Genomic DNA, 20,401 nt, shown 5'->3' on the forward strand with positions numbered 1-20,401 from the left:
TGGGGTGGTACAAAAGTTTACAAAAAGCTATTGTCTTTCGTAGTGTTTTTCATGGGCCTCAGAATATACAAGCCCGTTAATAGAAAAAAAATTGAACCGCGTTTAGTGGTGGTTGGGGCTAGGGGAGGGGAGAATGGGGTAGCAAGGAGGGATGCAGCAATATAAGTGGCCTTTAAAGGAGAGTCCAAGTTCCAACCATGGTTGTGCTTGGGGGAATTTGTTTATATTTGTTATGTAGCTATAATCTAGACACACAGATTAAAGTCCTGCTGAGGACATGATTTTTATTTCATTCCCACTGTGGTCGGTCTCAGGAGAGAATATGTATATTGCTAGTGGGCAGCAGCTGGCTTCCGCCGAAAGTTGCTTTTTCAGGTAGGCCTACATGTAAGCAGAACATACCGGGTGGCTACACCAGCTGCTTTTTGTCTGGGGGTCTTTCTTCAGACTTTAGATGTGGGTTTTTGGTAAACTTGCAAATCGATTTGGACAGAAATCATCGAAAATTTGGAAGATTAAATCACTTACAACCTGGCAAATTGTCTGTCAAGGCTGCGTACAGAAGAGCAATTGTCTGATTAGCTTTTTATAAGACCGACTGCAGACTGACCAGGGTGCTCGGGACTTCAGCTTTGATAAATTCAATTTTCTCTGATAATGATTCAGTATAAAGCAAAAGTACACTCTGGAATATATTTGAAAGCCCCAGTTGAGTTCCAGGGGAGACGCACCCAGAAACTGTAGCATTATGATATAGTTCTTAATTGCTCTTTTCCTTTTCTTTTTTCTCTTTTTTTTTAGTTCTGGACGGCGGCGTCGTGAAAAGTGTGTGTAATCTGATCGAACTGGGTGGAGCCCAGCTCCTTCAGAATTTGGTTAATTAACTATAGAACCACAACGAATGTTACTTAGAGTAGACCAGTGGCGGCGGAACCGGGGGGGCTTGGGGGGGCTCAGCCCCCCAATGAAAAAGTTGAGGGGGCAAATGCATGATAAGCCCCCCCCCCCCAATATTTACCAAGGCTCCGAAACGTACATCTGCCCATTTTTCAATGCATACTTGTCGATCTGTCCGATGCACACGTATACTATATAGGTGTAATAATTTTAGTAATTGCTGGGGGACCCTCGGCCCGTCCCCTGGCTATAGACCACATTGTCACCCCGACCGCGTCTTCACGCCCCGTGAAAAGTGGAAGCAGTGAGTGTGAGTACCGGTAAGCGTAACACAACTTCGTCTTAGGCCAATGACTTGCCTCATTTCAGCCAGTTCTCCAACATCCCCTTACTTAGTGGCGGAGCGTCCATATATACAGTCAGGGGGCGGATGCCCCCCCCCCCTGACGGACTCAAATGGACTGCTGGCGCCCTTTTCAGCTTTTCACTACTTTTTACTTATTCGCGATTATTGACTATTTTATTGCGCACTCATATACCTATTGACATTTGTCATATTCTGTTGGTGTAATTTCCCGACAAAATGGCGACGACACCTATTTATTCTCCGTTTATCTGCAAATTAGCAAGGCCCGGAAAGGGTCATTTCCTGCAATCTAGGGAGTAACTTTACTCAAAAATTCTCTGTACGCTCCGCGCCAACCTGTGGTGGCGCTCCGCTTAGATAGTGTCGAAAGTGCCCCTACAGACCATTCTTGCCCCCCCCCCCCTGACCAATACCCCTAGCTCCGCCACTGCGCTTACTACACTCAAAAACGTCTTTGCGAGTACACTACGAGTAATAGCTACTCTCTTAGAACACCATCGAATATACAAATTACAATGTTTTTACAGACTTTTATGTGCAATCTGAGAAATTGCAGACTTGAGACCCATATTTTAGGGCTAGGTATTTGCAGCATTAAACACTCGGGAAGTGCCGTTTCCGGCCATCTGGGGGTTTGAAAAAACCCAACATTTTCTTGTACGCTCCGCGCCAACCGATGGTGGCGCTCCGCTTAGATAGTCTCCACACATTAGCCCCCCCCCCCCCCAATAATTTTTCCGTTCCGCCGCGCCTGGAGTAGACAGGAAAGAGTTTGTGTTTAAGAACGAGCCTAGCTTGTTTTTTGTTTTTTTGAGAAGTAATAATAAGAGAAAATGTGGGAAGTGGAGGTGGAAGGCTGCCCCTGCCCTGGCTGGAGTACTTTTAAGAGAAGGAGCATTCAGATCCATCCCAGTGGCTGTGCTGTATAGCTCACAAGCACTCTACCCACCGGGTTCCTAGTTTTCTATAGGGCCTAGTGGTCACCAACCCCACCCCCCTCTGCTAAGGCCGCGGCCTCCTTCCACCAGTTAAACTTATGAATATCCAGGGTACTTATGATTCTGATTGATTTAAGCTTAGAATTGGTAGTAGAGATCATATAATCAAGGAGTACATTTTTGATTAGAGGGTCATGTATTAAGTTATATTTGAGAAGTTTGGTGTTAAATTTGTTGATAGTAATATTAGTGCTGGATGTTTTGCCAATTTCGTAAAGTTGTTTATTGGAAGTAAACCTTGGGTGTAGTGGCAGAGTTGCTTATTCGGCCTTCCATAGAAAAGTTATTTTTATGTTTTCGGGTGTTGAAAGCCTACAAGCCAACACGGTATTTATACGAGCTAAATTATCACCATTTGTGACCTACGAGTACGTTTATACGAGTACGTTTCGAGTATATATAACCATTCTATAGCGTTTAGAGTGTATCATTCAACAGTTATTTTGTTTCCTTGTTTTTCGTGTTTTTTGTGAGGAACGGTGTAAATATCTCTGTAAATACAAGTTGTTTTATTACTTTACTACGGACTTTCGTCAGTGTGTGTTTTTATATTACGGATTTTCGTCTTCGTCTTCAGCTAATTTTAGTCGGCTTTTCAGCTCCGTGCCCGGACATCACATTGGGGTTTTGAGGCAGATACGGTAGGCAGAGTTATGTATGCAATTTAATTTTTTTTTTTTGAAATTCGGAGAGCTAATAAAGGCGAAACTACCATACAAAATAATAGCTTTGATTTTGGCGGGGTAGATTTTAAGGAGAGCTTCGGCTCTTAATATGTTTGTACTGCTTAATGTTCTTAGAGAACTATAATAATAATAAGTAATATTTATATAGCGCACCCCGCAACTTTATTTATATGAGTTTTATATTTTCGTTCTTTATCAATTGTTACGCCTAGAAAAATATATTCTTTGCTATATAGTTATTGTATTAATAAATAGGCTGATCGTCTTGGTTTTTATTTAATTTCTACTAAATGGGTATTCGAAAATTATAAATTTACTCTTAATTGGGTTTATTTTTATTCGCCATTGGTAACACTACGTTTCTATTATATAAATTGAGTTTTGTAGATAATTTAATGCATTTGTGACTGTTTTACAAGTGTTCCACGTGGCTATATCGTTGGCGAATTGGCTCATTTTGGTAGTACTGACTTTATTGGTGGGTAGGTCGTTTATATACATAGAGTAGAGTAGAGGACTTAGTACTGAGCCTTGGGGAGTGCCATCTTCTAGAATGAAAAGATCGCAATAGATGGAATTGTACTTAATTTGCATAAACCGGTTAGTAAAATAAGAAGAAAGGAACCTGGTGATATTTACTGGGAGGTTGAATTTGAATAATTTGTACTTTAGACCATCATGCCAGGTTTTATCGAATGCCTTTCGTGCATCAAGGAAGACTGCCGTTTTGTTTAGTTTACATTGAAATCCTATTTTGATTCCTTCAGTTAATCTAGCAATGGGGTTTAATGTAGATTTATTTGTCCTGAAACCCGATTGAGAGGTTATTGCTTTCTAGGTGGGTTCTTATTCTGTTATCCATTATTTTTTTCGAATATTTTTCCTATTGCTAAAAGTAGGCTTATAGGTCTGTAGTTTTCTGGGTTTGTTTGGTTTAACTAACAGTATTGTAAGCGCATGTTTCCATGGCTTTGGAAATAGCCTGTTCTGAGTGTCTTGTTATAAAAAGATGTTAAGTTAGTTTTATAATACTAGTACTGGACGTGGTTTCCGAACGCACATGTTTATAAGCACATCCCCTGGCCAGACCCCGACAGTCTGCCTCAGCGACTCCAGGGTCACACTCCCTTTAGAAAAGCCTGTATTAAAATATACCAGTGGTAGCAAAAACGTTTATGAAAGTTCGAACTCTAAAAATTAGACTACTTCCGGTGTGTTGATGAACCCGTGGTGTAGCTGTTAGAGTTTTCTCCCGCACCTCCTCCCCCCTCCATCCCCCCCTCCCCACATAACCTATAAGTTCTTTTGCGTTTTGACCAATTCAAACATGATGCTGTGCAGTGCTGTTGAGTGGAGTCTTCCATTGCTTGGGGTTTTCTAGGTCGAGAGTTGGAACTGGTGTCAGTCTCTGAGAAAATGCAAGGTTAGATGTTGAGGCACACTCTCGTCCATTTAAATGGCACTCTCGTGAGTAGGAATACGTGCATTTCACGCTAGACACTTAATTCTGTAAACACTCATGGAAAAGAGAATTCTTGATATAGGCTGGTGTCCATCCATGATCATCACATGGATATGTTACAAACAAGCTTCTGTTGGTTCCCAAACCCTTCGGATTCACTATTAAGACTAAACAGTAGCAACACTCCCAACTGTGAATATATAATTTTAAGATGGTCTTTATGCTGTTGGTGAATCTGATGTGTTGCATGGGTATCCCTTGGATGGCCCAATTTGCTTGTTATCAGGTTGATGCTACAATGGCCCAAATAGGACAATGAAAATGTCGAATATTTTATGCTCAAATCTCATTTCTAGTCTGCAATATTATCATTTCATCGAAATTTTGATGTTAAATATCAAAATTGCCACTTTTGTGAAAATCTGGGGGAAAAAAGTTGTATCATGAGCAGTGCTGCCAAGTCACCCGCTTTGGGCGGGTGTCACCCGCATTTTCGGGTCGTCTCCCGCTCACCCGCCCACCTGTCCGAATCTCCCGCATTTTCCAAAAAACTCCCGCATTTTTGAAGAATCTCCCGCATTGTAGGCCCACAGAGTTTTTCCTGTGAAAGTGTATCATTGCTAGCGTGAAATTCATTTCATCACACCAAAATGCGAATTATCTCAGAACCGCCAGGATCGGAAATTACTCAAAGCCGATCGTGCTAAATATGCCCGGCTGAAAGCAACGTTACCTATACGATTCGTGAAAAATAATACCGTTACGACACACGTGAACGCTACAGCGTCCGCAAAATTAATTCATAAACCAATACAGAATAAATAGTCCAAGCATATCCTGTAATTACAACTGACAGGGATGTCATAACTCTCTCTCTCAAAAAAACTTGTCAGTGGAATGTACCATTCTACCAGGTCCAAATACAAGCAAATCAAATAGAAAAACACTGGTCCATCCCTCCCATATTGAAAGTTTGTTCTGTTGTTGATATATAGAATAATGAACTTGTTTTACTAATTTATTTTAAAAAAATGGACATTTTTTAATTTATGATGTCATACATTAATGCATCAATCTGCCTTTTGTTTTTCATTGCTTTTCACTGATGCAACGAGGACCACCTTCCACAATAAAAATTACCAACATCAATTGCAACCCTGCCCAAAAGTCAGGTTATTTTCCAAGGTACACAATCTCACCAACTTTTAATAAAAGTAAATGCCCTTGTAGGATGGTGTTACTCATGCATGTATGATATCACAGAATATTGTACCATTGACCCCAGCCAGATAGAGATAAAAGAATTAAGTTGGTAGTTGGATCAATGTCAAGCTCAGTATTACATATTTTTCATATCTCAGACTTTGCTATACCTTTAAAGTTCCATAATGCATTTACCTGGAAAGTTTAGCATTCCATTGTCACTTACAGTCATTTACATATCAGCAACTAGCGATTGATGAAAGGGAGATTACTGCGATAGAAATTTTACTCGGCGAACCATAACAAACGAGTACTTCGCCTTTTCATAAAAATTCACAATTTTGTTCTCCCAAACAATTATGCATGCAAACCACACCTTTCTCAGTCATATTTTAAATTCAACCAATCAAATCATCTGTATCCAGTGATGTCAGACAATAACAAATGCTCCTGATTCGCTCATTATATGTACATCGATTTACTATACTACTAGTTATAGCTTTGAAAGTTCCAATTGCATCTACCCTATTGTTTCTCGCCCATAAGGATTGTTCTCTGTAGAGAGATTAATAGTGCATGAGGCCTTTGGTATAATCCACGGTATGTTGCAAAAAAATTCCCTGACTAGGCTACAGAATGTTATCATGTGGTTAAATTTGACCAGTCAGTATCTCCAGGAATCTGGATATTCTTTGTCATGTCCGAAACAGATATGATTAATAATGGACAATATGTTAATGAGCTTGGTTTTTTAAGGTTATCTGTGATGGTTTTAGTCATGATTTCTTCTTTTATAATTCAAATTTTGTAAAGTTAAATTCCATCTACATTTTAAAGTGTTAAATTTCCAACTGGAAAGCCGGTAAGTGTTGCTCAATAAACAGGTTTTCAAATGCAATATTGCCCTTTCAAGAAAAGTGAACAATATCATCTTTCAAATAATAAACCAATAATCTCATCCTTACTACAAAACAGCCCTTCATGCAAATTCAAATCAGGATCATTACTTCACTGAGACAAGAGTGTCATAAATTAACTAATTAGCCCTACTATTGTTATCAAAAGTTCTAATCAACATCTGTGACTGTCCACACGTCTTCAGTTGATCATTTTCTATGTCAATCAATTGTTCAGTTCTGTAACATACAAAGTCAAGTCAAACGTGTTGTAACCGAGGCGATCCAAGTCTATGATTGTTCCACTCCGGGCAAATTTGGTAGAAGAGCTGAACCTGGCCGCTTCCTTGACATCAAAGGCCTGAAAAAGAATGAGTAACAACGTATGAACGAGGGATTTTACAATGAGGTTTCTTGACCTCCATAGAAATGATAAGGGTTATTATACTCCATAGGTTGATCCACATACTGTACCAAGTATGAAGTTCATCCAAGCTTTTCTTTTGGTGTTGTGTTAAGAATTTTTCTGACTTTGACCTACATTGACCTCCGCCAATATCACTACGATTCTTGTACTCATCAAGGGAGATGTAGGTATAATCAGGAATGAACTTGGTCCTGGCTTCATTTTGTGAGTAATCTTATTTACAACATTTTCAGACATTGACCTCTGTTGACCTTTGAACTCCTCTTACTTTGATAGGGTGTTTTCCCTGAATAATGTGTACCTACACACCAATTATGAAGCTCATCCACAATGTACTTTTTGAGTAATCGTATCTACAAGCTGAGGTGTCACACGAGCACACACACGGTTGCCAGTACATAGATTTCTTCCGCCTTTGGCAAAGAATAACCAAATCTTGCTAATTTGGGGATATCCTTGTTAAGAAGTTCACAAAATGCAATTTTCTTTCCAAAATAAATGAAATTTCAGAGGTTTACATCTCATTGGCAGAACAAGCTAAGAAGTTGTGAGTTAGACTGATGAGTCTGCTGCCACCTATTTTTGAGGGGCTTTTTAAAACTTTATAGTAATACTGTGCCTCTTCAAAATGATGCAAAAACATTTCAGGATTGGAATTTTTGTCTTTTTTTGTCTGCTTCAAAACTAGTTTGGACTGCAATTACAGAAGTTTGTACATATCTATATAACATGACAGGGATGTCCGAGTGTGTGGAGTCCGTTATTAGCAGCCTTGCAAAGAGACAAAATACAAAAAATACAATATACTTACACTCCAGGGTGGTACTTCTTCATATGTTGAGAATAGGTCGGTCTGTCTTTCCAGGACTTATCGCACAAGTCACAACGATAGGGTCTTAACCCCGTGTGGGACCTCTCGTGGTTATTCCTCCCTTCGTAACGAGAGAACATCCGTTCGCAGTAACGGCACGGGATGGGTTTCTCCTTGGTGTGTTTGCGCAGGTGGGCTACTAGTGCGTGTTTAGTGTGAAACTTTGCAGTGCAATGGGAACAGCAGTGGTCCTTCTTGTCTGTGTGCAGTTTCATGTGGTCGTACCTCGCCCCTTTGGAGATGGTTTTCCCGCAGACCTGACAGGTCCAAGTCTTCCCGCTGTGCGAGTCCATGTGGCATTTCATGGAGGTCTGTTTTAAGGTTTTACCACATATCTCACACGTGACTATCTTTGTGGAGGTCTGATAGGTCCGTTTACGCGCCCCGTGGCTCAGATCTATACTGGGATCAAAATGGGACATTTCGTGCTGTAGACGGTCTCTGACCCTTGAGTATGTCTTCACACAGTAACCACATTTATACTTCACCGACCCTTCTCTTTCTTCTTCGGGGAGATGACTTCGTTCGTGTTTAACCCGTGCCAAGTCGTCGTGCAAAACAGTGTCGCAGAAGGTGCATCCAAACCTGAGACCCTCGTGCGTCAGTAGGTGTGTCTTTAAGCGTGAGGCAGTTGAAAACTTCCTCTCACATTTGTCACAAGGATGAGAACCTATTTCCACATCTGCGTGTTGCATCAACATATGTCTACGGATGCTCCTACTGTTCATCTGCGATCCGCAAATTTCGCACTTTGCGACATCCCCTGTGTTATCAATCTCGATATTCTTGACGGAATGTCGCGGTTTGGGATTTAGCGTTTTATACCGCGGTTTATGTATCCGCTTCGGTGGCTGGTAGCCCATGTGAGTCCTTTCGTGGTTGCGAAGCTGAAAGTTGTGCCTGAATCTCTTATCGCAATGTTTGCACTTGAACGTCGGCTCAAAGTGGGTCCTCTCGTGTCTGACGAGGCTGTCGGTTTTAAAGAACTTCCTACCGCAAGTCTTACACTCATGTCTTCTAACTCTGGCCTCTGAGGAATGTATCGACTTCAAATGCTTCTTGATCTGTTTGAGGGATAAAATTGAGCCACAGATTTCGCAGATGGTGGTTTGACCGCTGCTTTCCGAGCTAGCTCTATGTAATTTCTTCAAGAAGGCTTCGTTCTTGTGTTCTCTGTACTTCACCATGGCCGGTGTGTTAATGGCATAAACAGGGTTTGGCTGTAGTAATGGATCAAAAGGCTCCGAAACATCCTGCTCGGGATTGGAAACTTTAGCCCATTCGCCGGGTCCTTTGGCTTCCTCTGCCTGTGACTCAATGAACCCTTTCAGAGCCTCAAAGAGAACCCTGTCTACTTCAGAGATTGGCTCTTTGCCATCATTATCCATCACCACAACCGATGCCCTAGTGATGTCCTGGACTTCCACGACCTGACCATCCAAAGTCGAAGATAAAAGAGGTCTTTCCTCTGTAGCCTCTAAGCTGTCCTTTTGGGCATTAGCATTGCTCAGAAACCGATTACTGGCGGCAGCCAGATGATCTCCGAGCTCGTCGGTACCGTTTTGACATTCGCTATCGATGGGAGTCTGAAGTAACAATGCATTTCCATTCGCTTCATGTTCCGCATTGCGAAGGACGATGACTTTCTTGTGACCTTCGTTTTCTTTTCCATCTCCTTCTTCGATGGTACCTCCCTTATCGCCTTGTGAATCCAGCTTCTTGTCTAGATTTTCCGTAGCCGTACTTTCGGCTCTCTGATCGTACTTCTCTGGCCCAGACTCATCACCTGCATCAACTTCCTCTAGTGATATTTGCTCCTCTTCTTCGCTTTCGGCTTCTTCCTCTCCGCCATTGTCTTCCTTGGATTCCTTCTTCTCGTCAACGATGCAATCTTCGACGGTCTGGATTGGCGAGTCCCCATCAGCAGACATACTGTCTTCTTGTTCTTGACCATCCACATTCTGGTCACTCTCCAATCCTTGTGTTTTTAACTCTCCTTTCACAACTTTCTTGCTCTTCTTTGTCTTTACTGTGGGGCTACCAAATTTGGCCATCTCACCTACTGCTTCTGTCTCTAACTCCTGTAGGACACTCTCCCCTTCGGTTCCCACTGGGATGCTGACAATCTCAGCACTTTGCAATGCTTCACAGAGATTGATGGACCAGTCGGTTCTTACCAACCTCGGTAATCCTTTCAGCTTTCCTTTCTTGGACACTGCTATTGCATTTTCTTGTAAACTAAACTTTTGGCAGGAACATGTGATAAGGCAAGCCTCTGCATTATTGACCTCTTTGTTCCACCAAGTAAACAGAATAGGAACATTCTCTTGAAGTACCTTGACTTGAAGGCTAAGTTCCCCCTGAAAAAAAGGTTAAAAAAAAAGGAGTGACTACAGTATGAGCTACTAAAAAGTCAACCTATATTACCAAAAAACATTTTGTACGAAAAGGAAACTTGAAGTAAGCAGGTATCACGTCAGAGGTTTACATTGACAAAGGATTGGTACAGGGAAGAGTAGGCCATGGTGCAATGACAAATCAATAAGAATCAGTTAATATTGGTTAATAGTAACAAACGACTCAAATCCTTTCATAAATTATATCAATTACTGTACGAACAGTTAGAAATAATCAACATGAATATAATAACAATATAAACACAAAAAGGATTTTGAATATTAAATTTTTTGCAGTATTTAAGGCAAGTTTGTTTGGCAAAATTTTCTTTCAGGAAGAATAAACCTTCAAGGCTCCACACATAATAATCCCCCACCCCCTCCCCCATTAACCTTATCAAATAATTACTCTCCAGTTCTTATGAAGCTACAGTTTGTCTCCAATTCAAAGTAAATGACTCAACTCCTTTGATGAGCAATCTTAGGAGACAATTAGACATCATATTTGCCTTTCCAAAATTTCACATTGGGATATATTTCTCAAGATCAAGGCTATAAACGTTTCAAGTGTAACAGGGGCCACTGAATGCTCAATACTGGGGAAAAAAAACTTCCCACATGATTTGTACATGCTTCCATAATCCAAATTACAATAACTCCACTTACCATTTTCTTTCAATGTTCTGTCATCACCACTTAAAAAAATAGGAATTTGCTTCCAAGTGTTGTAGACAACCTGAAAAGCAATGTAACATTCTGAATAGTTACAGTAAATTTTAATGAGAGGTAAAATATCTTGGCCAGCTCTTTGCCAGCTCCACATGATTTCATAGAGGCAGATTGATCAGATCTCACAAAAATGTCATAGATTGAGGCCTAGACTAACTTGTAATGTAATGTTAATATTTTGATTGGAAATGTTCAACTAAGTGGCTATTCTTACGACTAGTTGTAAGAATAATTTCCGACTACGCATGCGCAGTTGCTATTTTATGACCAGGAGTACTATTTTTATGACAAGGAGTAACAATAATTTCCGGTTAGGGTTAGAGTTAGGGTTAGGATTGAGGTTTAGGGTTATGTTTAGGGTTAGGGTTACCCCTACTACATGCGCAGTTGCTTTATTTACTTTACTGCGCTTGAATTCGCCTTTGTTGTAAGAATAGTTTATAAATAATTGTTACGACTAGTCGTAAGAATAGCCACGGCCAATGTTCAAAGCAACAAAATATTTCCCTCAGGCCTCACAAGTAACATTGTCATTACACATGAGTTGGAGGCTAGGGAAATAAATCGCCTTAAAATAAAAATTTAATGTTTCCATGCTCAACTGTTGCATTACGGTCATTCAAGCTTTGTAGCCTAACAATATATTAAAATTGCGTTAGAAAGAGCTATAATGTACAATTTGCCTTTCGCAGCAACTAACACTGTGCATCAGTCATCGTGCTTAGGCCTACCGTTAGGCTAGGAAAGTGTTAGTGTTAGAGTCTTAGTCTAATTTAACATTAGGTCTCTAACAACGTTAGACGCCGATAAATGTAGTGTTGTCGATGTTCTGGAAGAACAGTGTTTCATTATTGTGAGACATATTTTAAGAGGTTAAATGATGTACGATATGTGTTGAAAGAAGGAATATACCTTTAAGTTACGAAAACGAATGGAAACTCCAAGAACATTGAACTTCTTTTTGCAATAAGATGCCTCATTGAAGTTAGCAGCCACTAACAGCAGCCACTAAGAGATAATGGACAGTAAGACATGACACACAGAACTGCCACTGCGGTGGTGTGTATGTGTGTTATACTGACACTGCGGTAGAGTGTGTGTTGTTCAATTAGTGCATAAATAAGAAACGTATTGTTTTTTTTCTTCAAAATCGATTTAATTGAGTTATCGACCTAGATGAGAGGTCTGGTTAGTACCACAATAAAGTAGAAAGCTTCCTCTTTCACGTGGTATATCTCTACTTGGTATAACTCTACAAGGAGTGTTAGCTCAGTGGTTAACGCCGGTGCCTTTCAATCATAAGGTCCCCGGTTCGAGTCACTCCCAGATTAATGTATGTCGTCCAGTTACAGAGTTGTTGACAATTAACAATTCATAATCATGGGGGGGGACGTTAAATATGAATGTAAGAGACTGACTTCGGTCAGCTTGCGGCTTTGATAAGCCAATGCGGCTTCTTCGCGAGTTCCTGCTTGCAGGAGGATCTAATATATATACATACTTTAATGTGGTGCTAATTAACCGGACATCTCAACTAGGTCGATAACTCAAATTAGTCGATTTTGAAAAAAAAATAATAATTCATTGTTTGGATCATTGTACATTACCTTTTTACATCACGTTTAGAGAAGTCCGTATCGGGGTTAAAACTTTAAGGCCACTTTTGATCAAGAAATAAGTTTTGTTACCGATGGTGTTACTGACTGTTTTTTCATACCACGTACGTGTAAGAGGAATAACCTAACTTCGTCTTTATACCTCTCTTGACTGTTGCATATTCTCATAAAATAATTGTTAACACATTTGGAGAGGAAAAAAACAAATTTGGTATAAAACTTGCCGCAATTTACGCCTTTCTCCACAAGTTTTGGCAGGATCAAAATTTTAAGTTGACTATGGATGCAGAAATCGTCCACCATTCCATTCTAGAAATATTCACATGAAAGAGAAACATCTCATTTCTCGTATGGTGCCATTTTGGCATTTTACTGTATGCATGACGTGAATTAATATTGCATTAAAACAGGTAAGAAAAAGGAACCGTCTTGTTGTTGTCTGCTAATATAGTCTGCCCTTAGTCGCTACTGGGGATCCACTTTCCCGTCGCAGCGTATCCAGCGCTCGTCACAGTGTACAAACATCAGTGGCCAACGGCGCGTAACGTTGATGTATACATTATTCGCTGCTCTTAATGACTGCTACCTTCAAACAGGTAACAAAGATGCCTCATTTTTTTAAAGGAAGCTGACCAATTTCCAGGTGATGATAACGCTAGACCTTTGCTCGCATGCTAGCTACAGAATAGTCTGAACAGCGTAGTGTAGCTTCCTTTTCAGCTGTTTCCCGTATCTATTTGCTGTACTGCCCAGAGAACGCCCCCGGCAACGCTTTCGATTGATACTAGGTTTGTATCAGACAGATCCTCGGGCATGTAAAATACAGTGGGCAAGCACATTCGTGATAGTCAGAAACAGACTCTGAGGCATGTACAGTTTGCACGTGAGAAGAAAATAAAAGAGTATTACAAACCAAGGGCGTAGGAACCGGAGGGGGCTGGGGGCGCCAGCCCCCCAGTGATAAATATGGAGGGGCGGAAGTATCATTCCGCCCCCCCCCCCCGCTTCGCAAGTCAGAAAACCCCTTTTTCATTTCCAAATGAGAATAAATCTCATTTGGTGCACCAAATTGCATCTAAGGCCAGGTGAAAATGCAAAATTATTTACAAAATGGAGTGGGTGTTGAAGTGTGCTGCATTGCACCAAATTGCATCTGAGGCCACCTGGAAATACCAAAAAAATTCCAAAGGGGAGGGGGACACCTCCTCCCTTTAGACCCCTCCCCCAGGCCGGCCATCAGACTTCAGCCCCCCCACTCAAAAGTACTTTCCTACGCCACTGTTACAAACGACTTGGCTAAGACTAGCTACAGAACTACATCACATTCCGTGCTGCTAGCTAGCCCGCCGCAGTGTGTTCAGAGAAAATGAGAAAACGTTGAAACCCATTAAGGGCATTTGCTATCAACCGATTGGGTTCGATTACATTGGATCAACATGTTCCAGCGATACCATGGAGCTGACCTACATAGGACTGCACCATGGTGTTGCTGGACCTTTTTCTTATATTAGAAATGTTGGAAGGGGGGAGGGGGTTGCCAGACACACATAATCCAACACCCTCCAAATATTTTGTTAGTGAGTCAGGGCAGGGGTAGCCACTTGTCTCTGTATGAATGGGGATTATCTACATATCATATGTTTATTTTGCACCCCGAGTCCTCAAAACTACTGGTTCAACAATTTTTTGCAACATTCAACTTTTTTTCCTCCAAAATGTGAGCTTTGTTGGATATTACGAAGTATGCATTTTGGAAGTTAAGAACAGATCTACATGTCATGGTCAATGCAGGACAGTTTCAATGTAGCCTCATAATCAGAGTCAGTAATGTACATTATGAAAATGAGAGGTGGGAAATGAGGGAATCTGTTGTGCAAAGCTTTTTAATCCTCCCCCACTGCAGTGCAATCTCCTATAACTTATACACACCTAAGGATTGTGTGATAAACCAACCAAACAGAGGAAGCAAAACAAGGTCTGAATCCAAATGATTCTCTTTATTCATATCATGATATATGAATATTGAAGGATACTATCGAAAAAATATATATAATTTCGGATGATGAAAGATGGTCATATTCTGAAATCATCAATAAGTGAGAGTTCATCGAGGAAAGGTGTAGCAGGTTCCCATGTATTAGGTGCACCAGGGTGAAGCTGTTCATGTCTGTGGCTCTCAATATGGTCCAAAAAAAATGTCTGAGAGTCAAATGCCACAATACTTGCATACAACTTCTCTTCAGTGCCAACCAGAGCACAATGTTAATAGAAATAACATGCAGATCCAGTGACTCCATTCAGTTTCATGGTTGAACAACTCTAAACAAACAATCTTACACGGAGGGAGTCCTAACCAAAATAAATACTGGTTGAGGACACAACAATATATTTAGAAATATTAATCCTTATCAGTGAAAGATGTGGTCACTATAATACCTAAGGATGGGGAAATAAGAGCCAAGTAGGGGAGGGGAGAGAAGTAGGAGGAGGTTTTGGTAACTTCCAGATTAATCAACTTAAATCTTTCAAATTCAGTAAAGAGAATATGCACTGAGAATATTGTGCCTTCCATTTTACCTGCCCCACCCCCCCCCTCCATCCCTTCTCCATGTCTTCCCAGATTATTGAGTGTTCACTGCATGTTTATAATGTTGCATCCTTTAATCTCTACAATGAAGTTGAATGCTTCAAACGACATCAAGAAATGATTTCCTTACTATTCGCATCAGCGACACTATCTATCCCTTCAAGTCATACATTAGGCTTGCTCAGAAGAGGCTGCGTCGTAACTGAAGGTAATAACTTGTACTGGAGATTCTGACTGAACCGTGTCATTCTCTGGCAGGGTCTCATCAGTGACCTGCTTCTCTTGAGGGTTTGGCTTCCTCCATTTCATCACGGGTCTGAGAAGGAAGCAAACAACACACCAAAAACTACAGCATTGAATGAAGTTAAAATGAGTGAAGACTTTTAGTATCAGTATTAACACAGTTATCTGGTAATGCATGGAGCCAAACCAACACAAAAGATTTAAAGTAGTTATTAGCAGAATTTAGCACAACCTTGCTTGTAGACATTTTTCTTCTGGGGAAGGGCCCCCCCCCTCCATATGGGATTTGGATTTAATGACACTATATGGCTACATCTCCTTTGTAAAAACCTGCATTTTCCCATCCAGGGGTCTGATGTCACAGTAAATTATGTCATCATGGCAACTGATTTGTTTTTATAATATACTTACACCCCAGGATGGTGTTTTCTCATATGTTGCATGTATGTTGGTCTGTCCCTCCATGCCTTCTGACAGAGGTCGCACTGATACGGACGTTCACCGGTGTGGAGTCTCTCGTGGTTGTTTCTGGCTCCGTGTCGTGAGAAAGTCTGTTCACAGTAGCGACACGGTATCGGCTTCTCCTTTGTGTGTTTCCTCACATGGACCACCAGAGCGGACTTGGAGTGGAATTTTGCCGGGCAGTGTTGGCAGGCATGGGGTTTACTCTGCTGATGGAGTTTAGCATGTTGGTACCTGTAACTATACATGAAAGTCTTCAGGCAGATCTTGCAAGTCCACGATTTGTGATCGTGCGATAAGAGGTGGTTTCTCATCGACTGTTCGCGGAGTGTCTTTCCGCAGAGATCGCAGTCTACTAAGACATGTGCGTCTTCATCTCGATCCTTCACGTGACTCGGGTCAATCGTCTTATCGACGTGGGTCATTTCGTGCCTCATTCTGTCCGTCTGTCTGGTGTACTCCTTCTCACAGTACCCGCATTTAAAGACAAGCTTCCCCAGTTTGGAAATGACGTCAGTATGAACTTTCTCGTGTTTCAATCTGTCCTTGTTACTATTGAACGTAATCAGGCAGAAGCTGCACTTGTAAGTCAACTCTGTGTGCCTCAACTCATGAATCTTTAAGCTTGACAAATTGCTCAGCTGTTTGCCACAATGGGAACACTTGAATGTAGTCGGTCTGATGCCGTGCTCCGTCTCTAAATGTTCCGAGATGCTATTGCCGTCCATTTTCAGACCGCACTTTTTGCAAAGGACAAACTTACACATATCCCCGAGTCTATCAGATTTCTTGGACGTTGGCTTTCTGATACGAGGAGACTGTTGGTATCCTGAATGAGTCTTCATGTGGGCTTTCAGCTGGTAGGCCTGCCTGAAACATCTATCGCACTGTCGGCAATGGAATTTTGGATCTGAATGGACTCGTTTATGCCGGTTCAGATTTTCGCACCGGAAGAACTTTTGGCCGCAGATTTCACAGACATAGTTTCTCTCACGTTTTCCTTTGTAGTGACAAGTTGTCATATGTTTTCTGATTGTCAAAGTGCTGGAGATCGCTCCGCAGATTTCACAGATCGCCCTCTCCACATGTCTACTCTTCGGTTTCTCGTGCAGTTTCTTCAAGTAATGTTTATTCTGCTGTTCCTCGTAAGTCATCTGGTCTCCCTGGTGAATCGGCGTCACGGGTGCTTCCCCTAGTTCATGACTGGTCACCTGGTTGCTCTCGTCTTCTGGAATCTCACCATCCATTATTCCCTTTAAGACACGGAAAAGACTGTCCACATTGGATAATTCCTTATCGTCGCTCACAACCACCACGGTATCACTACATATACCTCCATTATTAACTATGTTGGTGTGAACTTTATCGGAGGGCCCGGTTCCAATCTTGTCAGGCTCCCTGATCTTGTCCCCAACATCACTGGAGAGTCTTTTGCCGCTGTCTGTAGCATCATTGTTACGGTCTGTTCCGTTGTCAACAAATTCCTTTTCGAAATCACACGGAACACTGTCTGTTAAGTCTTCATGAACGGAAGAACAAGATTCTTTTTCAATAAACATTTTTACTTTTGAATCAGTTTGGGATAATGTTTCACAATTATTTTGACTCTTGATCTCAGTTCTGTGCTGCGCATCCCCCTCCCCATCAACGTCGCCCACTTCTACCACTCTCCTGGTGTCACTAAGAGGTATACCCTCATTTCCTGCAATTGTCTCAGTACAAAATTCACCCTTTTCTTGGCTCTGTTTAAATATCTCATCTCTCTTATCGCAATTCATTTCAATGTCCCTTCCTTTAACATGGTCGGGTCCAGTTCGTACCTTTGTAATAGATTCAATGTCCCCTTGTTCGCTCTTCCCACGTTGAAATCTACCGAAGGCCTCTGTTTCTGGAATACTTTCACCACGGACCCCACTAGAGATACTAAGAATCTCTGCTTGCTCTAATGCTCTACACAGTTTCATTGCCCTCTCTTTACCGAGGTTACTCGTGTCTTTAATATCCAACTTGTCTCTATTTGGATTTCTGTTCTTCTTGCTGGTTACATCCGTCTCATGCACCAAGGACCAATTCTGGCACCCACATGTTACGAGACAGCCCTCCGCAGAATCGCTCTCGGCATTCCACCAAGTAAAAAGGATTGGCGCTGTCTCCTGTAGTACTTTCACTTGAATACTAAGGTCACCCTAGGAAACATATGAAAAGAAGAAACTGGGGTAAAATTAATCTATTCATGAAACAAAATACAGAACACACAAAACAAGCATTGGGGTTTCAAGACCCTGGAATATGTTGATGTTAAGGGAAAGGTGTTTGTTTTTTCCTTGAACTATAAAATCAAATATGGAAAACCATGAATAAGTGAACTTTTAGACTAATCCTCAAAACCTCATTCCTTACAAATCATTCAAACTGTACATAAAACCTGGGAAACAAGTAAATCTGCAGAGATTTGAATCACAACCTAGTGCTTATTTCCACTAACACACACAATTTTGTAAGACTAAAACAAACCAGTCATCAAACAACAAACTAACTGTTACATTCAACAAAATGGCTATCAACTTAATACAGTATTGCTATGGTGATTTATCACCTATCAGAGAAAAATCCTATACTCACCATACTGGTTGTAGTGGGAGACAAGCTGAAAATTGGAGCGTGATCCCTCTGGGATTACTTGACATACAGAACTGCAAGAGAAATGTTCAAATAAAGGCTTAAAAGTTAATATCTGGGCAATAAAACATTAACTTGAACAGATAGTAAGAATTCACTTATTGGAACCTCAGTTTTCTGGACAGCTCTGAAAACAGAAGGAATTGATTCAAATTGACATTGTATATTTCATTCATGATGGAGAAGTTTGATGCCTCTCCAATTATTATTTCTCAATTCCAAAACTAAAGTACAGTATTAAAAGGAATATGTACTACATTCTTTGCAACAACATTTCAAAGGGATAAACACGACCAACTGATACACTTCCATTATTATTGAAATCCACTTCCCTTGATAGTCCACATATCCAAAATGAATTAATGTGAATGAGTTGAATAGGAGAGCAATGCAAGGCTTCCAAATAAATGGTCTCTGTTCTGATGTTGATAGGGCACATGGGCCAAATGACAATATTCATAATAGGCCTACATGTCTTTACTGTGGATCCTTTCTGAGAAAACAGGAAAGCCTCTCCACAACTGATGCTTACAAGTTACATTAGGCCATTCAGTACCTTCAGTGTGATAATCTCATTCAGTATAAATATTTCCATACATCGCCTTAGGACACAAACCTGTGTTCAGTGTCCTCGTAACGAAGGTTATAAAAACAAAGGTATAACATAACATAAAATTGGGCAGTCACTCTCTTTACATCATCAATTTGCCGTAGTGTAGGCTAGTACTAGTATTAGTAATAATACTACCTAACTTAGGCCTAGGCTATGTATGAATGTGTAACAGGAAAGCCTCTCCACAACTGATGCTTACAAGTTACATTAGGCCATTCAGTACCTTCAGTGTGATAATCTCATTCAGTATAAATATTTCCATACATCGCCTTAGGACACAAACCTGTGTTCAGTGTCCTCGTAACGAAGGTTATAAAAACAAAGGTATAACATAACATAAAATTGGGCAGTCACTCTCTTTACATCATCAATTTGCCGTAGTGTAGGCTAGTACTAGTATTAGTAATAATACTACCTAACTTAGGCCTAGGCTATGTATGAATGTGTAACTAGGCTATAAGAAGTAGGGTGTTTGTTGTCATATCTCACAGTGTGCGGAGATGAATAAAATACTGCAAAATGATGAAGATGAAGTTTTAGTGACTGATAGATGATGAAAGGGAGTTGCTACTAAAATGAAAGACTACAGTCCCGTTGGAAAATGTTCTGTAGTGCAACCGCTACCTGTCTGTAGTTGTTATGAGGTAGTTTGGTTTACTGTGTGCAGTTGTTTTTGTAGCAGTGAGCCCTCTATTTTCCTAGAAGAGGGTGCTATAGCGCTTACACGGGTTAAATCTCTTCAAAAATAACTTTAATTGCGAGATCTGTGTAGTGCGTTAGTATCATAGACATTAAATCAAACTGCTCCCATTGCCTTTGTGTTAGCTCCGTGAGGGGTTGCAAATGTCCAAAGCCTCTCCCAAACCCACCACGGTACGGTTCTAATACTTCATGAAGCCTAGGGGGTACATAGGAAATTCGGGCCAGGCCCTAGTTTTGGTCAAATCCCTCTTTTCCATGACGCAAGGGGCCCGGAACACATACCAGAAATGCTAATTCTGTTTGTTAAATACTTCATTATTCTTCTGTTTATTTTTTTTTTTTATTTTTCGAATTTTTCATCTCTATCCTTTCAGTCTATCTGTAATGCACTACATTCTTATTATTGTTCCTTTTCATCTTTTTTCTTGTCTGTTTGTCTATTGTTTCATCGTCGTATGTTTATCCCAAATGGCCACCCATACTGTACACTTCAAATGCGGAACAAAGCTACCTAATCGATAGCAGACTTGGTAGTCTCAAGAAAAGATATATACATACACACATATA

At 40.8% G+C, this 20,401-nt stretch overlaps 2 protein-coding genes across 3 annotated transcripts; both read right to left on the reverse strand.

Annotated features, from left to right (window-relative positions):
* Positions 1 to 4,739: 4,739 nt before the first annotated feature.
* LOC139985041 (uncharacterized) lies at positions 4,740 to 11,956 on the reverse strand. Its single transcript, XM_071999223.1, has 4 exons — positions 11,845 to 11,956; positions 10,870 to 10,939; positions 7,748 to 10,167; positions 4,740 to 6,870 (listed from the first exon to the last, which is right to left on the reverse strand). Exons 2-4 carry the CDS (start codon positions 10,870 to 10,872, stop codon positions 6,801 to 6,803), a joined length of 2,493 nt encoding a protein of 830 aa, XP_071855324.1. The 5' UTR covers positions 10,873 to 10,939; positions 11,845 to 11,956; the 3' UTR covers positions 4,740 to 6,800.
* A 2,574-nt stretch (positions 11,957 to 14,530) lies between these two features.
* LOC139985051 (uncharacterized) lies at positions 14,531 to 19,787 on the reverse strand. 2 transcript variants are annotated; one of them, XM_071999232.1, is made up of 4 exons: positions 19,622 to 19,787; positions 18,463 to 18,533; positions 15,790 to 18,026; positions 14,531 to 15,451 (listed from the first exon to the last, which is right to left on the reverse strand). In XM_071999232.1, the coding sequence occupies exons 2-4, from the start codon at positions 18,463 to 18,465 to the stop codon at positions 15,307 to 15,309; spliced, it is 2,385 nt and encodes a 794-aa protein (XP_071855333.1). In that variant the 5' UTR covers positions 18,466 to 18,533; positions 19,622 to 19,787; the 3' UTR covers positions 14,531 to 15,306. The 2 variants fall into 2 exon arrangements, with proteins under 2 accessions (XP_071855333.1, XP_071855343.1); XM_071999242.1 differs by having other exon boundaries at positions 19,757 to 19,775.
* Positions 19,788 to 20,401: the final 614 nt, after the last annotated feature.

Source organism: Apostichopus japonicus, chromosome 2 (genome assembly GCF_037975245.1).
Source record: "Apostichopus japonicus isolate 1M-3 chromosome 2, ASM3797524v1, whole genome shotgun sequence".
Taxonomy (NCBI): Eukaryota; Metazoa; Echinodermata; class Holothuroidea; order Aspidochirotida; family Stichopodidae; genus Apostichopus; species Apostichopus japonicus.

Excerpts from the sequence above, each read along its gene's own strand:
- LOC139985041 (XM_071999223.1), bottom strand. Across the intron at positions 6,871-7,747 it reads AAGAAGTACCACCCTGGAGT|GCCTTTGATGTCAAGGAAGC; the intron begins GTAAGTATATTG and ends ATTCTTTTTCAG.
- LOC139985051 (XM_071999232.1), bottom strand. Across the intron at positions 15,452-15,789 it reads AGAAAACACCATCCTGGGGT|ACCCGTGATGAAATGGAGGA; the intron begins GTAAGTATATTA and ends CTTCCTTCTCAG.